General features: G+C 47.4%; 1 protein-coding gene and 1 non-coding gene across 3 annotated transcripts; both read right to left on the reverse strand.

Annotated features, from left to right (window-relative positions):
• Window positions 1–51: 51 nt before the first annotated feature.
• Window positions 52–26,799, reverse strand: STX5 (syntaxin 5). Of its 2 annotated transcripts, none has more exons than XM_055291417.2 (11): window positions 26,656–26,799; window positions 25,721–25,964; window positions 22,244–22,314; window positions 22,036–22,091; window positions 21,848–21,918; window positions 19,789–19,905; window positions 19,649–19,705; window positions 19,402–19,483; window positions 18,831–18,937; window positions 18,538–18,659; window positions 52–785 (listed from the first exon to the last, which is right to left on the reverse strand). In XM_055291417.2, exons 2-11 carry the CDS (start codon window positions 25,943–25,945, stop codon window positions 626–628), a joined length of 1,068 nt encoding a protein of 355 aa, XP_055147392.1. In that variant the 5' UTR covers window positions 25,946–25,964; window positions 26,656–26,799; the 3' UTR covers window positions 52–625. The 2 variants fall into 2 exon arrangements, with proteins under 2 accessions (XP_055147392.1, XP_063498331.1); XM_063642261.1 differs by lacking the exon at window positions 26,656–26,799 and adding an exon at window positions 26,347–26,412.
• On the reverse strand, window positions 9,634–9,735 carry LOC129461447 (U6 spliceosomal RNA). Its single transcript, XR_008650554.1, has one exon. It is a non-coding gene; the product is annotated as a U6 spliceosomal RNA (small nuclear RNA).
• Window positions 26,800–26,896: the final 97 nt, after the last annotated feature.

The following is a 26,896-nucleotide window of genomic DNA, read 5'->3' on the forward strand; positions in this document are numbered from 1 at the left end:
TCGCTGCCTAGGCCCTTCGACGCTCCCACCCAGAAATGATGACATGGCTAGTGAGGCTGACAGTCTTGCTGTAATTGGGAGAAAACGGGCTGCAGCACATTTGGCAGATTGAGAGTCACCAGCAGCCAGTGTTGGGGGTTGTGCAGGCAGCTGAAGGGCTCAGGGCTCCCTGCCTCACATGGTGAAAGAGGAAGAAAGAGGTCAATTGGGAAAATTGGTCCCTGGGGCTGCTTCCTCTCTTCACTCACAGGAAGGTGGGTAAGGGCATCATCTCCCTTTGCTGCCAACGCTTCCTTTGGGAGAGGCTGGAGAGGGTTTATAAAAATCTCCTAGTGGAAACAACCTCCCCCACTGGCCCCCAGCTGGCCTCTGCTCCCTTCCAGTCACTTCACAGCAGAGTTCAAATCTAGAACCCTGTGTGTTTCATAGGCCTGAGGGTGGTGGGGGGAGGACAGGGTGGCCAGAGGCAAGGGGTAGGGGATCAGGGGCAGTGGCCATTCTTAGCAGTTCCAGGGAAACAGGGCCTTTCTCCCAAGTACCCTGCACAGGCTCAGTGGCAGCACTGGCCACTTGCCTTCCCAGGAGGGTCCCAAACCCCAACAGAGTGCCTCAGAGTGGACAGGGTTCAAGCAAGGAAGACCACAAAGATGATGAAGAAGACAATGAGGATGAGGAAGATTTTGACCATGAGCCACCGGTTGGAGGTGACTGACTGGAAGTACTTGAGGATCTCTGAATGGGCGGCCTCGACGTCCAGCTGGGCTCCTAGCACGTTCTCGTCGATCCTGGGGACAAGGCCGGGAGAAGAGGAAACAAAAAGACACTGGATTAAAAAGAATGCTGTTGAAGTCCATTTATTGACATGGAAAGATGGTCACAATATGATTCCATTCTTATACATATTTGTGTATAGAAAAGCTTTGGAAGGGTACTATAAACAAGTTATTTCTGGTTTGAAAACCAACTCTGCCATTTATTAGCTTAAGACTCTTAAGTTAGTCTAACTTCAAGCTTCATTTTCCTCACCGGCAAAATGAGGATAACCCAAACCCTACCTTCTCTCAGGCTGCTGTCAGTCTTCAATGAGTTAGTATAAAGTCCCTAACCCACAAGAGCCCCAAAAATGTTAGTTACAATTTTTGCTCATCAGTATTTACATTTTTAACTGGTGAGTATGTATTATATTTATTGTAAGGGGAAATATTTATTGTAAGGGGAAATATATTTATTGTATTTATATTATATTTATTGTAAATATTATATTACATTTATTGTAAGGGGAAAAATGTTCACAGACCATTACAGTCAGGAAATCATGGTTCTGAGTGAAAAAGGAAAACATAATGATATGGACAGGAAGTCAGGGGATAAAAAAAAGCTCTATGGCCAACCATGGTGGCTCAGGCCAGTAATCCCAGCACTTTGGGAGGCTGAGGTGGGCAGATGGCTTGAGCTCACGAGTTTGAGACCAGCCTAGGCAACATGGCAAAAGCCCATCTCTGCAAAAAATACAAAAATTAGCTGGGTGTGGTGGTGTGACCCTATAGTCCCAGCTACTCGGGAGGCTGAGGTGGGAGGATAGCTTGAACCCAGGAGGTTGAGGAGCTTGATGCTGCACTGAGATTGTGCCACTGCACTCCAGCATGGGGAACATAGCACGACGGCCTCGGGTGGGGGGAAGAAAACCCACCAAAAAAAAAAAGCTATATGGACCCTAGTTTTGGCCAGGCTGTAATCCCAGCACTTTGGTAGGCCCAGGCAGGAGGATCACTTGAGCCTAGGAGTTGGAGACCAGCTTGAACAACATGGTAAGACACTGTCTCTATTAAAAAAAAAAAAATTAAATAAGCATATCGGAGGATGTGAGTAGATTAATGCACATATGACAAGATTTTATGGCACTTGCGGATGCATGGATTTTGGTTTCCCCTGGGGCTCTTGGAGCCAATGCCCCACAATACCAAGGGATGAGTGTGCTTAGTCTGATAGTTAGCACCTTGAACAAGTGATTCAATTAACATCAGCAACAAAGGGATAATCTCATCAAGTTCCTGCTAATGTAATCACCGCGGCAAAAGCATGTAACCTAATTTAATCAACGTTAGATTTAATTTAACATTGAACAAAAAAGTTGATGTCATGAAAAATAAAACAAAAGGCACACTAAAGAGACACATCAAATACAAAATGTGAATCTTCCTGGGTCTTAAACTGAAAGAAAAAAAGATAAGAACTTTTGTTTTAAATATCAGATGGGGGCTGGACATGGTGGCTCAGGCCTGTAATCCCAGCACTTTGGGAGGCCAAGACGGGCCGATCACAAAGTCAGGAGATCGGGACCATTCACGCTAACACGGTGAAACCCCATCTCTACTAAAAATACAAGAAATTAGCCGGGCATGGTGGCAGGCACCTGTAGTCCCGGCTATTCAGGAGGCTGAGGCAGGAGAATGGCGTGAACCTGGGAGGTGGAGCTTGCAGTGAGCCGAGATCGTGCCACTGCACTCCAGCCTGGGCGACAGAGCAAGACTCCGTCTCAAAAAAAAAAAAAAAAACCAAATGGGGAAACTTGAACATGGGCTGATTACTGGATCATGTTGGAGAACTGTTAATTTTCTTAGCTTGAAAATGACATTATGGGCAGGGCGTGGTGGCTCACACCTGTAATCCCAGCACTTTGGGACGCCGAGGTGGGTGGATCACCAGGTCAGGAGATCAAGACCATCCTGGCTAACACGGTGAAACCCCGTCTCTACTAAAAATACAGAAAATTAGCCAGGCGTGGTGGCGGGCGCCTGTAGTCCCAGCTACTCAGGAGGCTGAGGCAGGAGAATGGTGTGAACCTGGGAGACAGAGCTTGCAGTGAGTGGAGATCGTGCCACTGCACTCCAGCCTGGGAAACGGAGCAAGACTCCGTCTCAAAAAAAAAAAAGAAAGAAAGAAAGAAAGAAAGAAAGAAAGAAAGAAAGAAAGAAAATGACATTATGGCGTTCAGGAGAATGCCTTATTCTTAGCATGCTGTAGTACCTAGGGATAAAACAGCATGAAATTTGCACCTACTTTCAAATAATTCGGCAAAAGAAAGAGGGGAAAGGCTGAGTGTGGTGGCTCATGCCGATAATCTCAGCACTCTGGGAGGCTGAGGCGGGTGGATCACAAGTTCAGCACCTTGAACAAGTGATTCAATTAACATCAGCAACAAAGGGATAATGTCATCAAGTTCCTGCTAATGTAATCACCGCGGCGAAAAGCATTTAACCTAATTTAATCAACGTTAGATTTAATTTAACATTGAACAAAAAAGTGAGACCCGCCTGACCAACATGGTGAAAACCTGTCTCTACTAAAAATACAAAAAATTAGCTGGATGTGGTGATGTGCGCCTGTAACCCCAGCTACTCAGGAGGCTGAGGCAGGAGAACAACTCGAACCTGGGAGGCGGAGATTGCAGTGAGTTGAGATCTCGCACCACTGCACTCCATTCTGGGTGACAGAGCAAGACTCCATCTCAAAAAAAAAAAGAGGAAAAAAAGTGATAAAATGTTAACAATTGGTGGCCAGGCCAGATGGCCCATGCCTGTAATCCCAGCACTTTGGGAAGCCAAGGTGGCTGCATTGCTTGAGTTCAGGAGTTCAAGAACAGCCTGGGGAATATAGGAGACTCCGGCTCTACAAAAAAATTTAAAAATTAGCTGGATATGGTGGCATGCACCTGTTATCCCAGCTGCTGGGGAGGCTGAGGTGGGGGTCACTTGTGCCCAGGAGTTTGACACTACAGTGAGCTATTACTGCGCTACTGCACTATAGCCTGAGTGACAGAATGTCACCTTGTCTCAAAAGAAAAGAAAAAAACAAACATAAAAACAAAAAAGTTAGTGACTACAGGTGAAAGGAATATGAGTGTTTATTGTGCTATCCTCCCAACTTTTCTGTAGTTTGAATATTTTATGAGGTGAAAAGGAAAATGACTGAGCAACATTAGATCAGTGGTTTTCACACCTTAGGAGAAATAAGAATCACCTGTTGAATTCTCAAATATAAAAATTCTAAAGTGTCACAACCAGAAATTCTACGTTGGGGCCCAAGAATCTGCATCCCAAAAAACTTGAGACTTAATCAGTGGTTTCTAGGGCAAGTGCTGAAACCCAGATCCACTGGCATGCAGAGAGGAAGCATATGAATGTCTACACCTATTTTAAAGATTGCATCCTTTCATAAATTTATTTTGTATATGGTTACCCATAAATTCTACTTCCTTATTTCCCTTTCATGCTCCAACATACTGTAAAATTGCTACTGAGCCATTCCACTGAAAATACTGGCACTGATACAATTAATTCAAGCCCCTCCTGACTCAAACACATCCTTACCTCGAACTTACTTTCTCAGGAGCAAGGAGAAATAACCACTCCTTAAAATTCCTCTACCCCAAGTTCTAAGGACACATTTCTCTCTCTGCTTTCTTCTCTCATCTTCCTCAACCTTCCTCCTCAGTCTGGCTAGATTCTTCCCTTCTCCACATACCCCCTGACTCCATAGGGGATCTGTCCTGACCTTTTTTTCACTTTACCCAGTCTCTGGGTGGTCTATGCCCAGGGTTTCACCAAGAGGCCACTGTCCTAAGTCCTTACTTCTAGCACTGCCTTCTCTTCCAAACATCAGAAGATGAAATGCCTATTAAACTCTGTCATTTAGCTGTCCCATGAAGTCTGAGGCACTCAGCACATCCAGAACAAACCTAATTCTCACCCACCATCAATCCACTTGCTTCTTATGTTCTCTCGTGACACCAAATTTCTTGCTGTGACACACAGGTCATCTGTGACCTGGCCTTGCCTCTCACCACTCCCCCAGCCATGCTGAATAATTCTGCACTCCTGAATCTACCAAGTTCTTTCTCATTTCTGTGCTGTTTTTTCCTCACATAGAACAGCTTCTCCTTTCCCCTTTTTGGGCTGGCATTCCCTTCAAGTCTTAGCTTGGTTCACTTCTGGGAAGGCCCCTTGGCCCCATCTAGGAGCAGTACCTACTCTGAGTTCTCTCATCCCCTTCTTCTTTTTTTTTTTTTTTTTTTTTAAATAGAGACAGGGTCTCTGTGTTGCACAGGCTGTCTTGAACTCCTGGCCTCAAGTAATCCTGCCTCGGCCTCCCAAAGTGCTGGGATTACAGGCATGAGCCACCGCACCCAGCCTCATCCCCTTCTCTTCTTGCCCTATCATACTGAGCTGTCACTGTCAACTTATGTCTCTCCTACTAGTGAGCTCCAGGAGGACCAGAATGGTCTTTCACCCTTTTATCCTCAGACCCAGCAGGATTAGCTCACAGCAGCAACAAATGTTTGCTAAATCAATGAGCAAACACATGCTAACAGTGAAAAATACGTATGACACTGTTTCAAGGAAGACTAGAATGTAAAGTTGCCTATATGCTATAATTTCATTTTAAATGTACATGGATTGAGGAAAGAACTCAACTTTTTTTTTTTTTTTTTTTTTTTTTTTGAGATGGAGTGCAGTGGCGTGATCTGGGCTCACTGCAAGCTCCGCCTCCTGGGTTCACGCCATTCTCCTTCCTCAGCCTCCCGTGTAGCTGGAACTACAGGTGCTGGCCACCACACCCGGCTAATTTTTTTGTATTTTTTTTAGTAGAGATGGGGTTTCACTGTGTTAGCCAGGATGGTCTCGGCCTCCCAAAGAGCTGGGATTACAGGCATGAGCCACCACACCCAGACTTAATATTCTAATATTCAAAATACAACATAGTTCAAGGAGCTATGGTGTTTATGGCCTAACTCTGCAAGGGGTTCCCTAGGTCTCAGCTGAAATAGATAAAAATCAGTCAATTAGGCCGGGCGCGGTGGCTCACGCCTGTAATCCCAGCACTTTGGGAGGCCAAGGTGGGCGGATCACGAGGTCTAGGAGTTCCAGACCAGCCTGACCAGTATGGTGACACCCCCATCTCTACTAAAAATACAAAAATTAGGCCGGGAGTGGTGGCTCACGCTTGTAATCCCAGCACTTTAGGAGGCCGAGGCGGGCGGATCACAAGGTCAGGAGATCGAGACCACGGTGAAACCCCGTCTCTACTAAAAATGCAAAAAATTAGCCGGTCGTGGTGGCGGGCGCCTGTAGTCTCAGCTACTCGGAGAGGCTGAGGCAGAAGAATGGCGTGAACCCGGGAGGTGGAGCTTGCAGTGACCCAAGATTGCGCCAGTGCACTCCAGCCTGGGCGACAGAGCGAGATTGTCTCAAAAAAAAAGAAAAAAAAACAAACAAAAATTAGCCAGGCGTGGTGGCTCGCACCTGTAGTCCCAGGTACTTGGGAGGCTGAGGCAGAAGAATCATTTGAACCCAGGACGCGGAGGTTGCCACTGCACTCCAGCCTGGGTGACAGAGCGAGACTCCGTCTCAAAAAAAAAAAAAAAATCAGTCAAGATATTAGCCAGGCATGGTGGTGCATGCCTGTAATCCCAGCTACTCCAGAGGCTGAAGCAGGAAAATCGCTTGAACCTGAGAGGCAGAGGTTGCAGTGAGCCAAGATCGTGCCACTGCACTGCAGCCTGGGTGACAGAGTGAGACTGTCTCAAACAATAACAACAACAAAAATCGGTCAATTCTCCTGACTCTAGGATCAAGACAGCTGTACTCGCAGTACCTTATAAATGGCTGGTGCTCAACATATAGTAGTTGAATAAACAAACTTTCTTTTAATCAGTGGTTCCCAAACCTGGATGCTAATCAGAACCCCCTATGGAATTTGTACAAATGAAGCTCCCTGAAAGCCCACTCCATTTACATCTCTCGAATCAGAATCTCCAAGTGTTTTCTTCTACCTTGGCCAATTAAATGTGTGAGGCTGCGCCAGGCGCGGTGGCTCAAGCCTGTAATCCCAGCACTTTGGGAGGCTGAGGCGGGCGGGTCACAAGGTCAGGAGATCGAGACTATCCTGGCTAACACAGTGAAACCCCGTCTCTACTAAAAATACAAAAAATTGGCCGGGCGTGTTGGCGGGCGCCTGTAGTCCCAGCTACTCGGGAGGCTGAGGCAGGAGAATGGCATGAACCCAGGAGGCGGAGCTTGCAGTGAGCCAAGATCGCGCCACTGCACTCCAGCCTGGGGGAAAGAGCAAGACTCCGTCTCAAAAAAAAAAAAAAAAAAAATGTGTGAGGCTGCTTAGTGGATTGATGTTCAGAAACTGGCTTTATACAAATGTAGGTGTTCACTCAGTTTCACATGATCAACAATGTAGGGTAAAAGCACTCTGCTAGATACCGTGGGGAATAAAGATCAATCAGGGTTGGACCCTGGCTAAAGGGTAAGAGCAAGTGGGCAGGAGTGGATTCCTAAAACCTCCTACACCTTCTCTCCCCTATCCTCTCCTCTACTGGCTTTTCTTCTTAATGAGCTGAGAAGACTGAAGTGGTCTGAGGATAAATGCCGCTCCACCCCCAGCATTGCTACAATAGCCTCTGTCTTTCCACCTGTCGCCCACCTATCGCCAGCTCCTCTTAGAGCCAAGCCTCGATTTATGCCCTGGAGCCCACTTCCTTTCACCTTCTCAAGGACATCATTTCAAGAATTCTCCCATGTTTCTCCTATATTTCATTTTTAAATTTATCTGCTGCATCATTCCCATTGGCATGCAAACATACGTTTATTTTCTCTCAGCCTTTTAAACCCTCTAGGCTCCCACCAGACATATTTGGAACAACTTAAGCACTCACAATAATCATTGCCCTAACTAATAATAAGACAAACAATATATTCAAACCTATAATTAAAGCCTACAGTGATGCTCAGAAAAGAGGACGATTTAATTAATTTACTTGAGATGGAGTTTCGCTCTTATTGCTCAGGATGAAGTGCAATGGCATGACCTTGGCTCACTGCAACCTCCACCTCCTGGGTTCAAGTGATTTTCGTGCTTCAGCCTCCCAAGTAGCTAGGATTACAGGCATGCACTACCACACCCTAATTTTGTATTTTTGGTAGAGATGGGTTTTACCATGTTCATCAGCCTGGTCTCGAACTCCTGACCTTAGGTGATCCACCCACTTCTGCCTCCCAAAGTGCTGGGATTACAGGTGTGAGCCACCGCATTCGGGACTCTTCCTTTTTTTTTTTTTTTTTTGAGATGGAGTTTCACTCTGTTGCCCAGGCTGGAGTGCAACGGCGTGATCTTGGCTCACCCAACTTCCGCCTCCCGGGTTCAAGAGATTCTCCTGCCTCAGCGTGCCAAATAGCTGGGATTACAGGCATGCGCCACCACGCCCGGCTAATTTTTTTTTTTTTTTTTTTTGAGACAGAGTTTTGCTCTTGTTGCCCAGGCTGGAGTGCGATGGCGCCATCTTGGCTCACCGCAACCGCCGCCTCCCCGGTTCAAGTGATTCTCCTGCATGCGCCACCATGCTCAGCAAATTTGTATTTTTAGTAGAAATGGGGTTTCTCCATGTTGGTCAGGCTGGTCTCCAGCTCCCGACCTCAGGTAATCTGCCTGCCTCGGCCTCCCAAAGTGCTGGGATTACAGGTGTGAGCCACCACACCTGGCTTTCTGATTTAATTTTTAAAAAGCTATTAAACAGTTTGGGGACAACTGGGAAAATGTAAACACTCACTGTACATCACATAATATTAGGAAATAGTTAATTCTAACAGATAGGATAACTGGGTGTCTTTTTTTTTTTTTTTTTTATGAGATGGAGTCTTGCTCTGTTGCCAGGCTGGAGTGCAGTGGTACAATCTCGGCTCACTGAAACCTACACCTCCCAGGTTCAAGCGATTCTCCTGCCTCAGCCTCCCGAGTAGATGGGACTACAGGCGCCCGCCACCGCGCCCAGCTAATTTTTTGTATTTTTAGTAGAGACGGGGTTTCACGTGTTAACCAGGATGGTCTCGATCTCCTGACCTCGTGATCCGCCCGCCTCGGCCTCCCAAAGTGCTGGGATTACAGGCGTGAGCCACCACGCCCGGCCCCGGGTGTGGTTTTTATTTTATTTATTTTTTTATTTTCTAGGACAGAGTCTCGCTCTGTCGTAACACTCACTGGATAATACATATTAGGAAATCGTTAATTTTCACAGACATAACTGGGTGTGGTTTTTATTTTTTTGAGACAGAGTATCACTCTGTTGTGAGTGACACTCACTGAATAATACATAATATTAGGAAATCATTAACTTTCACAGATAGGATAACTGGATGTGGTTTTTTGTTTTTATTTTTTGAGACAGAGTCTCGCTCTGTTGCCCAGGCTGGAGTGCAGTGGCACAATCTCGGCTCATTGCAACCTCTGCCTCCCAGGTTCAAGCACTTCTCCTGCCTCAGACTCCCAAGCAGCTGGGACCACAGGCATGCACCACTATGCCCAGCTAATTTTTGTATTTTTAGTAGATACAGGGTTTCTCCATGTTGGCCAGGATGGTCTCAAACTCCTGACCTCAGGTGATCTGCCCACTTTGGCCTCCCGAAGTGCTAGGATTACAGGTGTGAGCCACCGTGCCCAGCCTGGTTTTTATTTTTTTATTTAATTTTTAAATTTTATTCTAGTTTCAGGGGTACATGTGTAGGTTAGTTCTATAAATAAATTGTGTGTCTTGGGGCTTGGTATACATATTATCTCATCACCCAGGTAATAAAAAATACAGAAAGCTTCACAAATTTGTGCTATCCATGTGCAGAGGCCATGCTAACCTCTGTATTCTTCAAATTTTAATATACATCCTGCTGAAGTGAGTACTGGATGGTTTTTAAAGAGAATTTGTGTATTCTTAGGAGACACGTTAAAATATTTAAGGATTAAGTGTCATAACGGCAACCTACTGTGAAATGGTTCAGAAAAATAAAACAAAGCCAATCTGGCCAACTGTTAACTGTTGAATGTAGGTTGCAGCTATATCAGTGTTTATTATGGTTCTTTTAACTTACTGGTAAATTTAAACTTTTTCTTTTAAATTTTTTTTTTTTTTTTTTTTTTTTGAGACGGAGTCTCGCTCTGTCGCCCAGGCTGGAGTGCAGTGGTACGATCTGGCTCACTGCAAGCTCCGCCTCCCGGATTCACGCCATTCTCCTGCCTCAGCCTCCTGAGTAGCTGGGACTACAGGCGCCCGCCACCGCGCCCGGCTAACTTTTTGTATTTTTAGTAGAGACGGGGCTTCACCGTGGTCTCGATCTCCTGACCTTCTGATCCGCCCGCCTCGGCCTCCCAAAGTGCTGGGATTACAGGCGTGAGCCACTGCGCCCGGCTTAAAAAATTTTTTAGAGACAGGGTCTCACTCTATTGCCCAGGCTGTAGTACAATGGCACCATCACAGCTTATTGTAACCTCCTACTACTCCTAGACTCAAGTGATCTTCTCTGCTGAGCCTCATAAATAGCTAGGACTACAGGCATGTCACCATGCCAGGCTAATTTTTCATTTTCTTGGAGAGATAGGGTCTTGCTATGTTGCCTAGGCTGGTCCCGAACTTCTGGCCTCAAGCGATCCTCCTGCCTTGAACTCCCAGGGCACTAGGATTACAGGTGTAAGCTACTTTGCCTAACCCCCAAATTTTCATAGTAAAAAAACGAAAAAAGAAAACTTCTGATTAACTTCCTCCTATCAGCTATTACTCCATTTCCTTTCTCCATCTTGAAGCAAAACTCTTAGAGCTGTCCATTTTCCATCCCGGCTAACATGGTGAAACCCGCCTTTACTGAAAAAAAAAAAAAAAAAAGAATTAGCTGGATGTGGGTGTGGTGGTACGTGCCTGTACTCGGGAGGCTGAGGAAAGAGAATCGTTTGAACCCGGGAGGCGAAGGTTGCAGTGAGCTGAGATTGCGCCACAGCACTCTAGCCTGGCGACGGAGCAAGACTCTGTCTCAAAAAAAAAAGAAAAAAAGAAAGAAAGAAAGAAAGAAAGAAAGAAAGAAAGAAAGAAAGAAAGAAAGAGCTGTCTATTCATCTATTCCTACTCTTTCTAATTGCTCTCTCTCATTCTTGTTTGTTTTTCTGTTTTGAGACAGAGTCTTGCTCTGTCACTCAGGCTGGAGTGCAGTGGCGGGATCTCGGCTCACTGCAACCTTAGCCTCCTGGGGATGACAGGCACACGCCACCACGCCCAGCTAATTTTTTGTAATTTTAGTAGAGATGGGGTTTCACCATTTTGCCCAGGCTGGTCTTGAACTCCTGGCCTCAAGTGATCCACCTGCCTCAGCCTCCCAAAGTGCTAGGATTACAGGCAAGAGCCACCATGGCTAGCCTCATTCTCTCTTAAACGCCACTGCATTCAAGCTTTTGCTCCCATCCCTCTATTGAATCTGACTCAAAGTCACCAACAATATCTACATTGCTGAATCCAATGACTATTTCTCACTCCTCGAGGTTCTCCTTCCAGTAATGCCTGGGTACCTCCTATTATACCAATCATTCCATAAATTACATAAACCACAGAAGAAATATAAAAAACAATGATCTTAGTTCAGCCAAGTTAACTGCCTGCGACAACAAAAAAGTCAACATTCTTTATAGAAACATAAGATAATCTAGAATCTTCATAATATATCAATTATAACATGTACGATAAAATCCTCAATTAGTAGTTATACAATGAAACAGGGAACTGTGACCCATACAGAAAAGAAAAGGCAATGAATGGCACCATCCCTAGGATAATCCAGATGATAAGAATTAAATTTTAAAGCAGCTATTATAACTGAGGGAAAATATGCTTGTACTAAGAAGGTAGTAAATCACAGCAGAGAAACATCTCTAAAAAAGAACGAAGTGTAAATTTGAAACTGAAAATTATCTAAAAAAAATTCACCAAATGGGCTTAACAGCACATCGACCTGAAAATATACATATAATTAATATAAATTTATTATGTAAGACATGTATCTGGAAACATATATATTTCCAGATGGTAAGGACAGAAAGAGGCAGAAAAATGTTTAAAGTAATAATAGCCAAATACTTCCTAAATTTAAAGACAAATTTACACATAAAAGAAACTCAGGCGGGGCGCGGTGGCTCACGCCTGTAATCCCAGCACTTTGGGAGGCCGAGGCGGGCGGATCACGAGGTCAGGAGATCGAGACCACGGTGAAACCCCGTCTCTACTAAAAATACAAAAAAATAAATTAGCCGGGCGTGGTGGCGGGCGCCTGTACTCCCAGCTGCTCGGAGAGGCTGAGGCAGGAGAATGGCGTGAACCCGGGAGGCGGAGAGCTTGCAGTGAGCCGAGATTGCGCCACTGCACTCCAGCCTGGGCGACAGAGCAAGACTCCGTCTCAAAAAAAAACAAAACAAAACAAAAAAAACTCAGAGGCTGGGCGTGGTGGCTCACACCTATAATCCCAGCACTTTGGGTGCCCGAGGTGGGCGGATCACCTGAGGTCAGTAGTTCGAGACTAGACTGCCCAACATGGCAAAACCCCATCTCTACTAAAAATACAAAAAATTAGCCAGGCGTGGTGGCGGGCACCTGTAATCCCAGCTACTCAGGAGGCTGAGGCAGGAGAATCGCTTGAATCCAGGAGGCGGAGGTTGCAGTGAGCCAAAATCGCACCACTGCATGCCGGCCTGGGTGACAAGAGCGAAACTCCATCTCAAAAAAAACAAAAAAAAAAAAACAAAAAAAACATGATCGGGCCAGGTGCTGTGGCTCATGCCTGTGATCCCAGCATTTTGGGAGGCGGAGGCGGAGGCGGGAGGATCACTTGAGGTCAGGAGTTCAAGACCAGCCTGGCCAACACAGTGAAACCTCGTCTATACTAAAAATACAAAAAAAAATTAGCCGGGTATGGAGGTGGGTGCCTGTAATCCCAGCTACTCAGTAAGCTGAGGCACAAGAATCGCTTGAACCCAGGAGGTGGAGGCTGCAATGAGCCGAGATCACACCACTGCACTCCAGCCTAGGCAACAAGAGCAAAAATTCCATCTTGGAAAAAAGAAAAAAAAAAAGAATAAATCTGTATGAGCCAGGCACATTGGGAGGTCAAGATGGGAAGATTTCTTGAGCCCAGGAGTTTGAGACTTGCCTGGGCAACATGTGAGATCCCCATCTCTAGCAAAAAAGAAAAAAAAAAATCAGCCTATTGTGGTGGTGTATGCCTGTAGCCCCAGCTACTCAGGAGGCTGAGGTGGGAGGTCAAGGCTGCAGTGAGCCATGATCATGCCACTGCACTCCAGCCTAGGCAAGAGAGTGAGACCCTGTCTCAGGAAAAAATAAATAAAAACTTAAAAAAAAAAAGAAAAGCAACTGTATATCCAGAAGTCTATATCCAGAGAAAACATCCTTCAAAAATGAAGGTGAGGCCGGGCGCAGTGGCTCACGCCTGTAATCCCAGCACTTTGGGAGGCCGAGGCAGGCGGATCACGAGGTCAGGAGATCAAGACCATCCTGGGTAACACGGTGAAACCCCGTCTCTACTAAAAATGCAAAAAAAATTAGCCGGGCGTGGTGGTGGGCGCCTGTAGTCCCAGCTACTCAGGAGGCTGAGGCAGGAGAATGGCGTGAACCCGGGAGGCAGAGCTTGCAGTAAGCCAAGATCGCACCACTGCACTCCAGCCTGGGCAACAGAGTGAGACTGTCTCAAAAAAAAAAAAAAAAAAGTTTAGTTTTGATTTAGTTAGTGAAAAAGATTTCAGTTTTCAGATGAAAGAAAACTGAAAGAAACTGTTGTCAGCAGATCTCCACTACAAAAAAAATACCAAAGGAAGTGCTTCTTCAGATCTCCACTACAAAAAAAATACCAAAGGAAGTGCTCCTTCAGGATAAAGGGAAGAGATACCAGTGGGAAACTTAGATCTATTCAAGGAGGAATGAAGAACACTGAAGATGGTAAATATGTGAATACTATTACCATGTCTTCCTCTTAATTTCTTCAAAATACATTTAACTTTTTAATACTTTTTTTTTTTTTTTTTGAGACAGGGTGTTGCTGTCACCCAGGCTGGAGTGCAGTGGCCCAATCTCTGCTCACTGCAACCTCCACCCCTGGGGCTCAGGAGATCCTCCTGCCTCAGACTTCCCAGCAGCTGGGACCAAGAAGTGCACCACCACACCCAGCTTGTGTTTTTGTTTTTGTTTTTTGAGAGTTTTGCTCTTGCTGCCCAGGCTGGAATGCAATGGCAGGATCTCGGCTCACTGCAACCTCTGCCTCTAAGGTTAAAGTGATTCTCCCACCTCTGGCTCCTGAGTAGCTGGGATTACAGGCATGTGTCACCATGCCCAGCTATTTTTTTTTTTTTTTTTTTAGTTGAGATGGGGTTTCACCATTTTGGCCAAGCAGGTCTCAAACTCCTGAACCTCAAATGATCCACCTGCCTCAACCTCCCAAAGTGTTAGGAAGACAGGCATGAGCCACCACTCCCAGGCCAGTAAGTGGAGATGTTGAACAGGAGTATGGATATACGGAGTTTAGGAGACAGGTCTGGGACGGAGACTAAAATATGGGCAGAATCGACCAGGCGCGGTGGCTCATGCCTGTAATCCCAGAACTTTGGGAGGCCAAGGCAGGCGGATCACAAGGTCAGGAGATCGAGACCATCCTGGCTAACATGGTGAAACCCTGTCTCTACTAAAAATACAAAAAAAATTAGCCGGGCATGGTGGCAGGAGCCTGTAACACCAGCTACTCGAGAGGCTGAGGCAGGAGAATGGCGTGAACCCGGGAGGTGGAGCTTGCAGTGAGCCAAGATCGTGCCACTGCACTCCAGCCTGGGTAACACAGTGAGACTCTGTCTCAACAACAACAAAAAAAAAACAAAAAAAACAAAAAACAACAACAAAAAAGGCAGAATCTGGCCAGGTGTGGTGGCTCACATATGTAATCCCAGCACTTTTGGAGGCCAAGGTGGGGAGATCACTTGAGGCCAGCCGTAATTTTTAATAAGGTTGGATTTAGGGTTGCCATTTTACTTTTTTTTTTTTTTTTGAGATGGAGTCTCGCTCTGTTGCCCAGGCTGGAGGGCAGTGGCGCGATCTCAGCTCACGGCTCTGCCTCCTGGGTTCACACCATTCTCCTGCCTCAGCCTCCCAAGCAGCTGGGACTACAGGTACCCACCACCACGCCCGGCTAATTTTTTGTCTATTTTTAGTAGAGACGGGGTTTCACCATGTTAGCCAGGAGGGTCTCGATCTCCTGACCTCGTGATCCGCCCACCTTGGCCTCCCAAAGTGTTGGGATTACAGGCGTGAGCCACCGCACCTGGCACTATTTTCTGTTTTTCTCTTTTATTTTTTGTTTCTGTTTATCCTCTCTTGTCCTTCTTTTGAATTAATTGAAATTTTGATTAAAATTCTATTTCCATTTCAATTTGGTTATTGCTCTTCTTGCTATATGTCATTGTTGAGTTTCTATTTTATTTCAGTGGTTGCTCTAGGGATTACAATATACCTTATTAACTCTTCACAGCCTACTTCATATAAACTGTCAAAATTGGCCAGGTGTGGTGGCTCACACCTGTAATCCTAGCACTTTCGGAGGCCGAGGCAGGCAGATCACAAGGTCAAAAGATCGAGACCATCCTGGCCAACATGGTGAAACCCTGTCTCTACTAAAAATACAAAAATTAGCTGGGCGTGGTGGTGGGCGCCTATAATCCCAGCTACTCGGGAGGCTCAGGCAGGTGAATTACTTGAACCTGGGAGGCGGAGGCTGCAGTGACCTGAGATCGAGCCACTGTACTCTAGCCTGGCAACAAAGCGAAACTCCATTTCAAAAAAAAAACTGTCAAAATTTTGAAACCCTCCTGTTTCATCCCTTATTCTACAGTTAAATCTATGTACTTTACAAATCCCAGGGTATACACTATTATAATTTTTGTTTTAAAGTTAAATGTGGCCAGGCACGGTGGCTCACATCTGTAATCCCAGCACTTTGGGAGGCCAAAGTGGGCGGATTGCCTGAGGTCAGGAGGTCGAGACCAGCCTGGCCAACATGGTGAAACCCCGTCTCTGCTAAAAATACAAAAATTAGCTGGGAGTGGTGTGGGTGCATGTACTCCCAGCTACTCAGGAGGCTGAGGCAGAATTGTTTGAACCCAGAGGTTGCAGTGAGTGAGGCGACAGGTGCCATTGCACTCCAGCCTGGACAAGAGTGAAACTCCGCCTCAAAAATAAATAAATAAATAAAAATAAAATTAACGCAGGGCATGGTGGCTCATGCCTGTAATCCCAGCACTTTGGGAGGCTGAAGTGGGCGGATCATAAGGTCAAGAGATTCAGACCATCCTGGCCAACATGGTGAAACCTTGTCTCTACTAAAAATACAAAAATTAGCTGGGCGTGGTCTCGCACACTTGCAGTCCCAGCTACTCAGGAGGCTGAGGCAGGAGAATCACTTGGACCCAGGAGGCAGAGGTTGCAGTGGGCTGAGATTCTGGCACTGCACTCCAGACTGGCGACAGTGAGACTCCATCTCAAAAATAAAAATAAATAAATAAATACATGCATAAATAAATAAAATTAAATGTATTTGGCCAGTTGTGATGGCTCACACCTGTAATCCCAGCACTTTGGGAGGCCAAGGTGGACAGGTTACTTGAGGCCAGGAGTCCAAGACCAGCCTGGCCAATGTGGCAAAACTCCGTCTCTACTAAAAATACAAAAAGTAGCCGGGCATGGCGGTGCACACCTGTGGTCCCAGGTACTCGGGAGACTGAGGCATGAGAATCACCTGAACCTAGGAGGTGGAGGTTGCAGTGAGCCAAGATCATGCCACTGCACTCCAGCCTGGGCGACAGAGCAAGGCTCTGTCTCAAACACAGAAAAACTAACCCCTGTAATGCAATGGCTCCCTATGTCACTCAGAGTAAAAGCTAAAGCCTACCAATGGTCTCAAGAGGTCTCACAGTTCCCCTCCGACCACACCTTGTACAACTCTCTTCCTCATTGATCCCAGCTGCAGTAGTCTCTGCTGTCCTTTAACTCATCAGACATATTGTCACCTGCAGGCCTTTGCCAGGGTCTATGTAGCTAATTTCCTCACCTTCTCCCAAGTGTGATGCCACCTTCTTAATAGGGCCTCTCTCCCTCCAAACCTGGCACTCCTGATTAGCTTATCCTGTGTTGACTGTCTCTCTTTTTTTTTTTTGGCATTTATGACTTTTTTTTTTAACATATTGTTTATTTATGATGACTTTTTCACATCTATCTCCCTATTAGAATACACGTTCCAGAAGGGCAAGGATTTCGTCTCTTTTGCCCGCTGCTATATTCCCATAACTGACTGACTGAATGCTAAGCACCACAGAGGAGGAGCAGATAAAACCTCCTGTAGTAGCATGAGGCACCAGAGGAACAGAGAGGCCAGCCCACTGTTGGGCCTCTGCCTACATCCCTCCAGTACACCCTGTAGTTCTCTATCCCTGTTCATTACTTTCTAGCCACGCAGGCCTTCTTGATTCTTGTGTATGGTGAGACTGTCCCATCACAAGGCTTTGCTCTAGCTGTCTCCTTGGCCTAGAACACTTTCTCTTCTTTGCCTGGCAGGATCCCTCTTGTCATTCAAGTCTCTGCTTAAATGTCATGTCTTCAGAGCAGCATTCCCTACCACACAATCTGATATACCTACTTAGTCATTTTCTTATTTTTGAGATGGGGTCTCGCTCTGTCACTCAAGCTGGAGCGCAGTGGTTCCATCATGGCTCACTGCAGCCTCGACCTCCCATGCTTAAGTCATCCTCCCGCCTCAGCCTCCCGAGTAGATGGAACCACAGGCATGCGCGACCACGTCCAGCTAATTTATTTTTGTAGAGATGGGGTTTCACCATGTTGCCCAGGCTGGTCTCAAACTCCTGAGTTCAAGTGACTGCGTGGGCCTCCCAAAGTGCTGGAATTACAGGTGTAAGCCACCGTACCCATCCACTACTTTTTTAACACATCATCCTACTTTAACTCTGTATACAGCCTTTATTACTACCTGAAATTTTGTTGTTCATTATTTTTATTTTTTGACACAGCATCTGGCTCTGTCGCCCAGGCTGGAGTGCAGTGGCACGATCTTGGCTCACTGCAACCTCTGCCTCCCAGGCTCAAGCCATCCTCCCACTTCAGCCTCTCGAGTAGCTGGGACTACAGGCCCATGCCACCATGCCCAGCTAGTTTTTGTATTTTTTTGTAGAGACAGGGTCTCACTTTGTTGCCTAAACTGGTCTTGAATTCCTGAACTCAAGCATCTGCCTTGCTCGGCCTCCCAAAGTGCTGCCTATGGGATCACAGGTGTGAGCCACCGTGCCAGCCTTGTCAGTTCTTTTCCACAGCTGTCCTCATCTGCCCTATCAAATTCCATACACTTACACATGCTACAAAGCAGCTCCAGACAGGCTTTACTGTCCTACTTGCCACTGTATCTCCCACACCTGGAACAGTGCCTCACATGAACAGGTGCTCAATAAACACTTGTTGGGTGGATGGAAGCAGGTGAACTGGGTCCCATGGGTGGGCAGAATTCACTCTATCTTCGAAAGGGCATCAAGCAGTCCCTGGGGACTTTAAGATGCCAATCCACGGGGAAGAGAAAGCTCCTCTGTTTGGGGCGAGAGAGTGTGTCTCACCTCTGAACGGTTTCCTCCTGTTCCTTAACCATGTGTGCCAACTGCTGAAAGATGGAGCCCAGCTCAACAATTGTCGACTCAATGTTCTGCATGGTGTCTGCCCGACTCTGGATGTAGGAATCCTTCAGGAGAGGGAGAGAGCACATGAGCACCATCAGCTTCTTCAGGGTCAGACCTGCATCTTTACAACCCTCCCAGCTTGCCATTCTGCCCATGGCACACTCCAAACACTCTCTTGGGAACCACAGAGGATAATAGAGAAGCTGATTCTCCCTAGTTCAGAGCTTGGGTACCTGTTCGTCAATGAGCTGCAGCTGCTGGCTGGTCCGAGAGTCCATCATGTCGATGGCGACATCCTTGGAGGCATGGGACTCGGCCCCCAAAACCACAGCACCACCCCCTGGGGGAGAAAACAGGACGTGGCACACCTTAACAGTTAAAAGCAGGTTCAAAGCCCACATGCTCTGGGTTTGAATCCCAGCTCTGGCACTTACTAGCCTTGTGACCCTGGACAGGTCATTTAACCTCTCTGAGCCTCAGTTTCCTCACCTGTAAAATGGGTGATAATAACAGTTGCTTTCTCAAAGGGTGGTTGTGAAAATTAGAGAATGTGAATAAAGTGTACAAAAAAAATTAGAAATTATCATTATTCTGAATATAACTGAATTCACCCCAACAGTGAGAATGTGGGAGTCTAAATGTGGATCACGAATCTCAACCATCTGGTTCGGCCTCTGAGAGATAAAGCCTAGAAAATTCCTTGACCCTCCACTCTCCTAGCCAACCCGTGCCTTTAGAGGATGCCATCACAACCAGAGTAAGTAACCTTACCTCCCAGGGCTTCCCGTTTTACCTGTGACTTACCCAGGTGGTTAGGGGCAAGGGGCATGGCTGACACAGGTGCCCGGGAGAACTGCTCTCTCCGGCTCCTCTGCTGCTTCAGGTTCTGGGGTTGGGGAAAAATGCAAAGGACCTGAAGCCACTAGAAAGCAGGCATGTTAAAGAGACTCCCACCATTGGCCCCATGACCCTGTAGAACTTGTCCCTTCTTCATTTCCCTCTTGGATCTTTACCCCCATATTCCTACCCGTCCTACACAGATTGTTCTCACCTCTGTCCTCACTTCTAAAACCGATTTGAAGTCATTGGACATAGAAGCCAGTTTCGACTAGAAGAAAAGGAGAGAGGGTCAACCAAAGAAGACTCCACATTCTTCCCCTTTGCCTCCCTCCCTTCCTCCCCAGGTTCCACCTGCAAGGAGACCACAATGGTGTTGGAGTGGGTCTGCAGGTGCCGGCCACTCTGGCTGCCCTTGGCCCTCACGAAATCCTGGAGCTGAGCAATTTGTTTGTTGAGGCTATTGATGTCCTGGTAAAAGAGTCAACAAAAAAACAAAGTATTAGCCAAGGAGTCCTCAGTTAGCATCTCTCACGATGGCCATCTCTGGTAGGAAGGGCAAGGTGGAAGTTACTAGCCAGAGTGAGAATATCTCAGTCAGACCAGATGGGCCTGCTAGGATTTTCCAAGGTTTAGTGTTTGCTCTGGCTCAGTTCCTGCAGAGAAGAGCTAGAAAGAGGCAAAGTAGGGCCTTCATCCATTTGTAAGTAACTTGTTTACTCCTCCAGCCTACTGCCCTGGCTCCATTCTGTGAGGCCATGCTCTTGGCCACAGAACCCTTTCAAAGGCCAAAATCTTGGGTCTAGGGCATGACCAATAAAGCCCCCGGACAGTACTCAGGAAAAGGGAAGAGTCAAAGGCACTGTAGTTTCTTTTTTTTTTTTTTTTTTTTTGAGACGGAGTCTCGCTCTTTCACCCAGGCTGGAGTGCAGTGGCGTGATCTCGGCTCACTGCAGGCTCCGCCCCCCGGGGTTCACGCCATTCTCCTGCCTCAGCCTCCCGCGTAGCTGGGACTACAGGCGCCTGCCACCTCGCCCGGCTAATTTTTGTATTTTTAGTAGAGACGGGGTTTCACCGTGTTAGCCAGGATGGTCTCGATCTCCTGACCTCGTGATCCGCCCACCTCGGCCTCCCAAAGTGCTGGGATTACAGGCGTGAGCCACCGCGCCCAGCTGGCACTGTAGTTTCGAGAGGCATCAACAGAATTATTTTCATACACACAATTCCTCAGTGGCTAATGTCTGTAAACCCAGCACTTTGAGAGGCCAAGGCAGGCAGATCATGAGGTCAAGAGATTGAGACCATCCTGGCCAGCATGGTGAAATGCCATCTCCATTAAAAATACAAAAAATTAGCTGGGTGTGGTGGTGCGCACCTATAGTCCCAGCTACTTGGGATGCTGAGGCAAAAGAATCGTTTTGAACCTGGGAGGCGGAGGTTGCAGTGAGCCTAGATCGCGCCACTGCACTCCAGCCTGGCGACAGAGTGAGACTCCATCTTAAAAAAAAAAAAAAAAAAAAAGTTATTATTGGCCTGGTGCAGTGGCTCATGCCTGTAATCCCAGCACTTTGGGAGGCTGAGGTGGGCAGATCACCTGAGGTCAGGAGTTTGAGACCAGCCTGACCAACATGGAGAAACTCCGTCTCTACTAAAAATACAAAATTAGCTGGGAGTGGTGGCATGTGCCTGTAATCCCAGCTATTCGGGAAGCTTAGGCAGGGGAGTCACTTGAACCCAGGAGTCAGAAGTTGCAGTGAGCTGAGATCGCGCCACTGTGCTCCAGCCTGAGCAACAAGAGTGAAACTCTGTCTCAAAAAATAATAAATAAATAAATAAATAAATAAAATAAAAGTTACTATTACAGTCGAGTGCAGTGGCTCACACCTGTAATCCCAGCACTTTGGGAGGCCAAGGTGGGCGGCTCACTTGAAGTCAGGAGTTCGAGACCAGCCTGGCCAACATGGTGAAACCCCGTTTCTACTGAAGATAGAACAATTAGCCAGTCATTGGTGGCGGGTGCCTGTAGTCCCAGCTATTGGGGAGGCTGAGGCAGGAGAATCGCTTGCACCTGGGAGGTGGAGGTTGCAGTGAGCCAAGATCATACCACTGCACTCCAGCCTGGGTGAAAGAGCAAAACTCTGTCTCAAAAAAAAAAAAAAAAATTATCCAGGAATGAGGGCATGTCCCTGTAGTCTCTACCGCTCAGAAGGCTCAGGCTGGAGGATAGCTTGAGCCCAGGAGTTAAGGGCTGCAGTGAGCTAGGTCACACCACTACACTCCAGACTGGTCAACACAGTGAGACCCCCTCTCTAAAAAAAGAAACTTGCTCTGGGTCCCCATGGCAATGGAAAATCACAGAAGACACAGGTGATCTGATTGGAATGCTGGGCTCTCCTGATGGCTAGTAGCTCACCTGTTTGATGATATATGTTAGCTCTTCAATTTCCACTGCTTTATCATCAAAGAGAGACTTGCGCTTTGCCACTACAGAGACAAACAAGAAGCCACAATGGGTGAGGTCAAGGACAAAGCTCAGGGAATATAGCCCTCAGCCCTCTTTGATTTACTGCCCCACTTCTGAAAGACCCCAAGAACACTCACAGATTGTCAGCTTCTCCAGCTTGGCAAATGTGTTGCTAAGGTCTTTCCCAATGCGCCTGCAAATGACCACTAGTGAGACTGTGGGAAAGGGCAGGAGGCCCTTCTGAACCCACAACCAATCCCAGACTTCACAGCCAAGGCTACTGATCGCAAGTCTACTTTTCTTCAGACATTATATCACCCCACCAGAAAGCTTCTCTCAACTCACTTGGCCATGAGGGTGAATTCACTGCGTTGTCGGACAGCACGCAAAGCTGGCTTATTTGTCTGGATTCCATTCTGAAAAGCGATGGCAAGAGGTGACAACTTTAGTTCTCCCTTCCCCAGTCCCAGCTTTCACTTCCTGAGGTGTCCACTAACCTATCTCTAGTACTGGTGGCATCCATCAGATGATCTAGATTTATGAGTGGTAGTCATTTAGAGTCCAGATTTGAAGAGCAGGTAGACCTGAGTTCAAATCTTGACTCACCACTTACTAGCTGGGGGATTTGGGGCAAGTTACTTAAAACATTCTAAATCTCTACTTCCTCTTCTATAAAATGAAGACAATCCACACATCTCCCATTGTTGCTAAGGTTAAATAACAAAAAGGCTGAAAAGTACTTCAGTCAACTACCTGGTACATAGTAAGCACTAAATAAATGGTATCTAGTATTGCCATTCTATTCCTCAAATCAGGAAATCAATAAGGATGATTGCAAAGCTCTTGGAGATCACATAGAAGAGCAGCTTTACCATGAGCTGAAAAACACATCTTTATAACTTTTCTATTTTTGAGACAGGGTCTCACTCTGTCTCCCAGGTTGGAATATAGTAGCATGATCATAACTTACTGCGCCCTCGACATCCTGGGCTCAAGCGATCCTCCGACTTCAGCCTCCCAAGTAGCTGGGACTACAGGACACACCACCACACCTAGCTAATTTTTTAACTTTTTGTAGAGATAAGGTCTTGCTATATTGCCCAGGCTGGTCTTGAACTCCTAGGCTCACGCAATCCTCCTACCTCAGCCTCCCAAAGTGCTGGGATTACAGGTGTCAGCCAGCATGCCCAGCCATCGGTAAAAATATTTAAAAATACAGTTACTCGGCTGGGCACGGTGGATCACGCCTGTAATCCCAGCACTTTGGAAGGCTGAGGCAGGCGGATCATGAGGTCAAGAGATTGAGACCAACCTGGCTAACATGGTGAAACCCCATCTCTACTAAAAATACGAAAAATTAGCCAGGTGTGGTGGCATGCACCTGTAGTCCCAGCTACTCAGGAGGCTGAGGCCGGAGAATCACTTGAACCTGGGAGGTGGAGGCTGCAGTGAGCCGAGATCCCACCACTGCGTTCCAGCCTGGGTGACAGAGCGAGACTCCGTCTCAAAAAATAAATAAATAAATAAATAAATAAGTAAATACAGTTACTTGGCCAGGTGCACTGGCTCATGCCTGTAATCCCAGCATTTTGGGAGGCCGAGGCGAGCAGATCACAAGGTCAAGAGACAGAGACCATCCTGGTGAACAGGGTGAAACCCCGTCTCTACCAAAAATACAAAAATTAGCTGGGTGTGGTGGCACATGCCTGTAGTTCCAGCTACTTGGGAGGCTGAGGCAGGAGAATCGCTTGAACCCAGAGGTGGAGGCTGCAGTGAACCCAGATCACGTCACTGTGCTCCAGCCTGGCAACAAAGAGAGACTGTCTCAAAAACAAACAAACAAACAAACAAACAATGCTTACTCAGGTCCCACTGGGATTGTTTAAAAAAGCACTCCCGGCTGGCGCAGTGGCTCACGCTTGCAATCCCAGCACTTTGGAAGGCTGAGGTGGGCAGATCACCTGAGGTTGGGAGTTTGAGATCAGCCTGACCAACATGGAGAAACCCCGTCTCTACTAAAAATACAAAATTAGCTGGGCATGGTGGCGCATGTCTGTAATCCCAGCTACTTGGGAGGCTGAGGCAGGAGAATCACTGGAACCCGGGCGGCGGAGGTTGCAGTGAGCTAAGATCGTGCCACTGCACTACAGCCTGGGCAACAAGAGAGAAATTCCCATCTCAAAAATAAATAAATAAATAAATAAATAAATAAAAAAAAAGCACTCCCACATTTTTTTTTAAGAGGAGCTGAGTGCAGTGGCTGACACCTGTAATCCCAGCATTTTGAGAAAATAAAGCAGACGGATCATTTGAGCCCAGAAGTTCGAGACCAGACTGGGCAACATGGTAAAACCCCATCTCTACTAACAAAACAGAAATTAGCCAGATGTGGTGGCACACGCCTATAATCCCAGCTACTGAGGAGCCTGAGACAGGAGGGTTGCTTGAGCCCAGGAGGGCAGATGTTGCAGTGAGATGAGATAGAACCATTGCACTCCAACCTTGGTGACAGAGAGAGACCCTGTTTCCAAAAAAGGAGAGAGAGAGGCAGGGTGTGGTGACTCATACCTGTAATCCCAGCACTTTGGGAGGCTGAGGAGGGCAGATCACCTCAGGTCAGGAGTTCAAGACCAGCCTGACTGACATGGTGAAACCCCATCTCTACTAAAAAAAAATACAAAAATTAGCCGGGCGTGGCGACGGGCACCTGTAATCCCAGCTACTCGAGAGGCTGAGGCAGGAGAATCGCTTGAACCCAGGAAGAGGAGGTTGCAGTGAGCCGAGATTGCACCACTGCACGCCAGTCTGGGCGACAAGAGAGAAATTCCTTCTCAAAATTAAAAAAAAAAAAAAAAAAGAGAGAGGAAGAGACTGGGCCTCGCTCAGCCTTCTAAGTAGCTGGGACTACAAGCACATGCCACCACGTCCAGCTTTTTTTTTTTTTTTTTTTCTTGTAGAGACAGGGTCTTGCTTTGTTGCTCCTGCTGGTCTCTAACTCCTGGCCTCAAGTGATCCTCTGGCCTAGGCCTCCCAAAGCGCTGGAATTACAGGTATGAGCCACCACATCCAAACCTAAGTGATTTTGATACAAATTACTGATCTAGGGCCAGGTGTGGTGTCCAGAGCAACCTGGGCAACATAGTGAGACATTGCCTGTAGGAAAAAATTTTAAAATTAGCTGGGTGGTGCATCCATGTAGTCCCAGCTGCCCAGGAGGCTGAGGAAAGAGGATCCCTTGAGTCTAGGAGTTCAAGACTGCAGTGAGCTATCATCACGCCACTACACTCCAGCCTGTTGACAGAGTTGAAAAACAGATCTCAAAACAAAACAAAAACAACAAATTACTTATCTAGAAAATGTCCTTAATCTTACAGAGATCAAAACTAAGATGTAACTAGATTAACTAATTTTCTCATGGTTACAGAGCAAACTTATGGTAGAAGTATATTGGAAAATTCAAGGTGCATGTTGCTCAGCTAAAGGCTCTTCCTAGAAGAGCTTTATTAGAACCTAAAGGTTCTTCCTAGAACTTGTTCCTTATTCACACCAATTATATTGCAGCCAAGTACTCTCTGAAGTACTCCCTCCAGAATAGCAATCCTGCCCTCCAAGGGATTCCTCATAAAAAAAAGTCTAAGTCCTTGCCCCTAGTTAGCCAGCCGACCTCTTCTCTGTTGCTATAGCAGACCCTACAGGCCCCATCCAAGCCTATCAATTCCATCAGGTACCCCCCAAAATTACTTCGGTTAACAGTGGTGGAGCACAGTTCTTCCTACATTTGAGTAAGGCTCACTCCTCGCGTTTTCCACTCCAGGTCCTTACCTGACGGGTCTGCAGGGACTTGCAGGCAGACAGAAACTCCTGGGTCCGATCCCGGCAGGACATGGTGTCGGGAGGGGAAGGGACGAGGGCCACTGGGGGGGGCAGAGGGGCGATGTCGCTGCTGCTACTGCCAGCAGTTGCAGGGGACAGGACCTGTGTCTTTGAGAGACCCAGGTAGACACCCTGATCCGTGTTCTTAGACCCGTAGCGTTTCCGCGGGATCATTGAGACGCATAACCTCGGACTGTTGTGGAGGGGAGAGTGTCATTCCCCAGGCAGCTTCTTTTCCCAAACTCCCCCGCCCCACCCCAATCAACAAATCCTCGAGCCCCTTCTGCACTTCTCATGGACTTTCGCGCCCAAGACGCTCGCAAATCCTGGGGCGGGCCAGCAGCGGAAAGGGCCCCGCTTTTCCCCTGTCCCAAGTCGAACCCGCTTCAGACTCTTTTTCCAACTTGGCTCTGGCGGCCAGAGCGCGGGCAGGGGACCCTGAAGCAGAGACAGGGCCAGAGCCAATCCCGTGGTCCTGAGACTGCGGCCTGGCTCGTGTAACTGCCCCGGGCCCTAACCCAGCCCTTTCGTTTCCAAGATTTCCTTCGGCCTCTCAGGGAGGGCCGGTAACGGACCTCCAAAGACTGGCACACTTCGGTGGGCGGAGGGGGAAACCTCTGGGTGTTTATTTGAAACAGGAAGTCCCACCCCCCCCGCCCAAGGTCCGCCTTCTGGAAGACTTCAACCACTCATTAGCTAAGGCCGACGTCTCTCTCAACAGAGGCTTTCCTGATTGGACGACAAGGAATTCGCTCACCCGGAGCCGGGCCAGCAGGACTTGCCCGCTCGCCCCTGATTCCCTTCCACCCGTCAGTCGTCGCCCCCGTAAAACCACTGCCCCAGAGCTGACACGGCGGCCAGATCCCCTTTAGAGCGAATCTTACCTCCCCTCTGCCGCCTGCCGCCGCCGCCACTTCCAATCTCCCCAGCCGTCACTGCCTCCTCCCCGAGCACTGAAGCCGCCGAAACCCGACCAAAGACTGGAAGCGGCCACGTCACCTACACGTAACCCCACCCCCAGTGACGAGGGGGCGGTCCCATGCGTTTCAAGCCCGGCGACCCGAAAGACACGCCCCACACTCAAACGCAAGAGCGACCCCGCCCTCCCATTGGCTAAGGCGCCAC

Source organism: Symphalangus syndactylus, chromosome 1 (genome assembly GCF_028878055.3).
Source record: "Symphalangus syndactylus isolate Jambi chromosome 1, NHGRI_mSymSyn1-v2.1_pri, whole genome shotgun sequence".
In the NCBI taxonomy this organism is placed as follows: Eukaryota; Metazoa; Chordata; class Mammalia; order Primates; family Hylobatidae; genus Symphalangus; species Symphalangus syndactylus.

Coding starts and splice junctions, on each gene's coding strand:
- STX5 (XM_055291417.2), bottom strand. CDS start 25,945: ATGATCCCGCGGAAACGCTACGGGTCTAAGAACACGGATCAGGGTGTC. Junction 19,906..21,847: donor TAACATATATCATCAAACAG/GTGAGCTACTAG, acceptor CTCTTTTACCAG/GACATCAATAGCCTCAACAA. Junction 18,660..18,830: donor TGCAGCTCATTGACGAACAG/GTACCCAAGCTC, acceptor CCTCTCCTGAAG/GATTCCTACATCCAGAGTCG.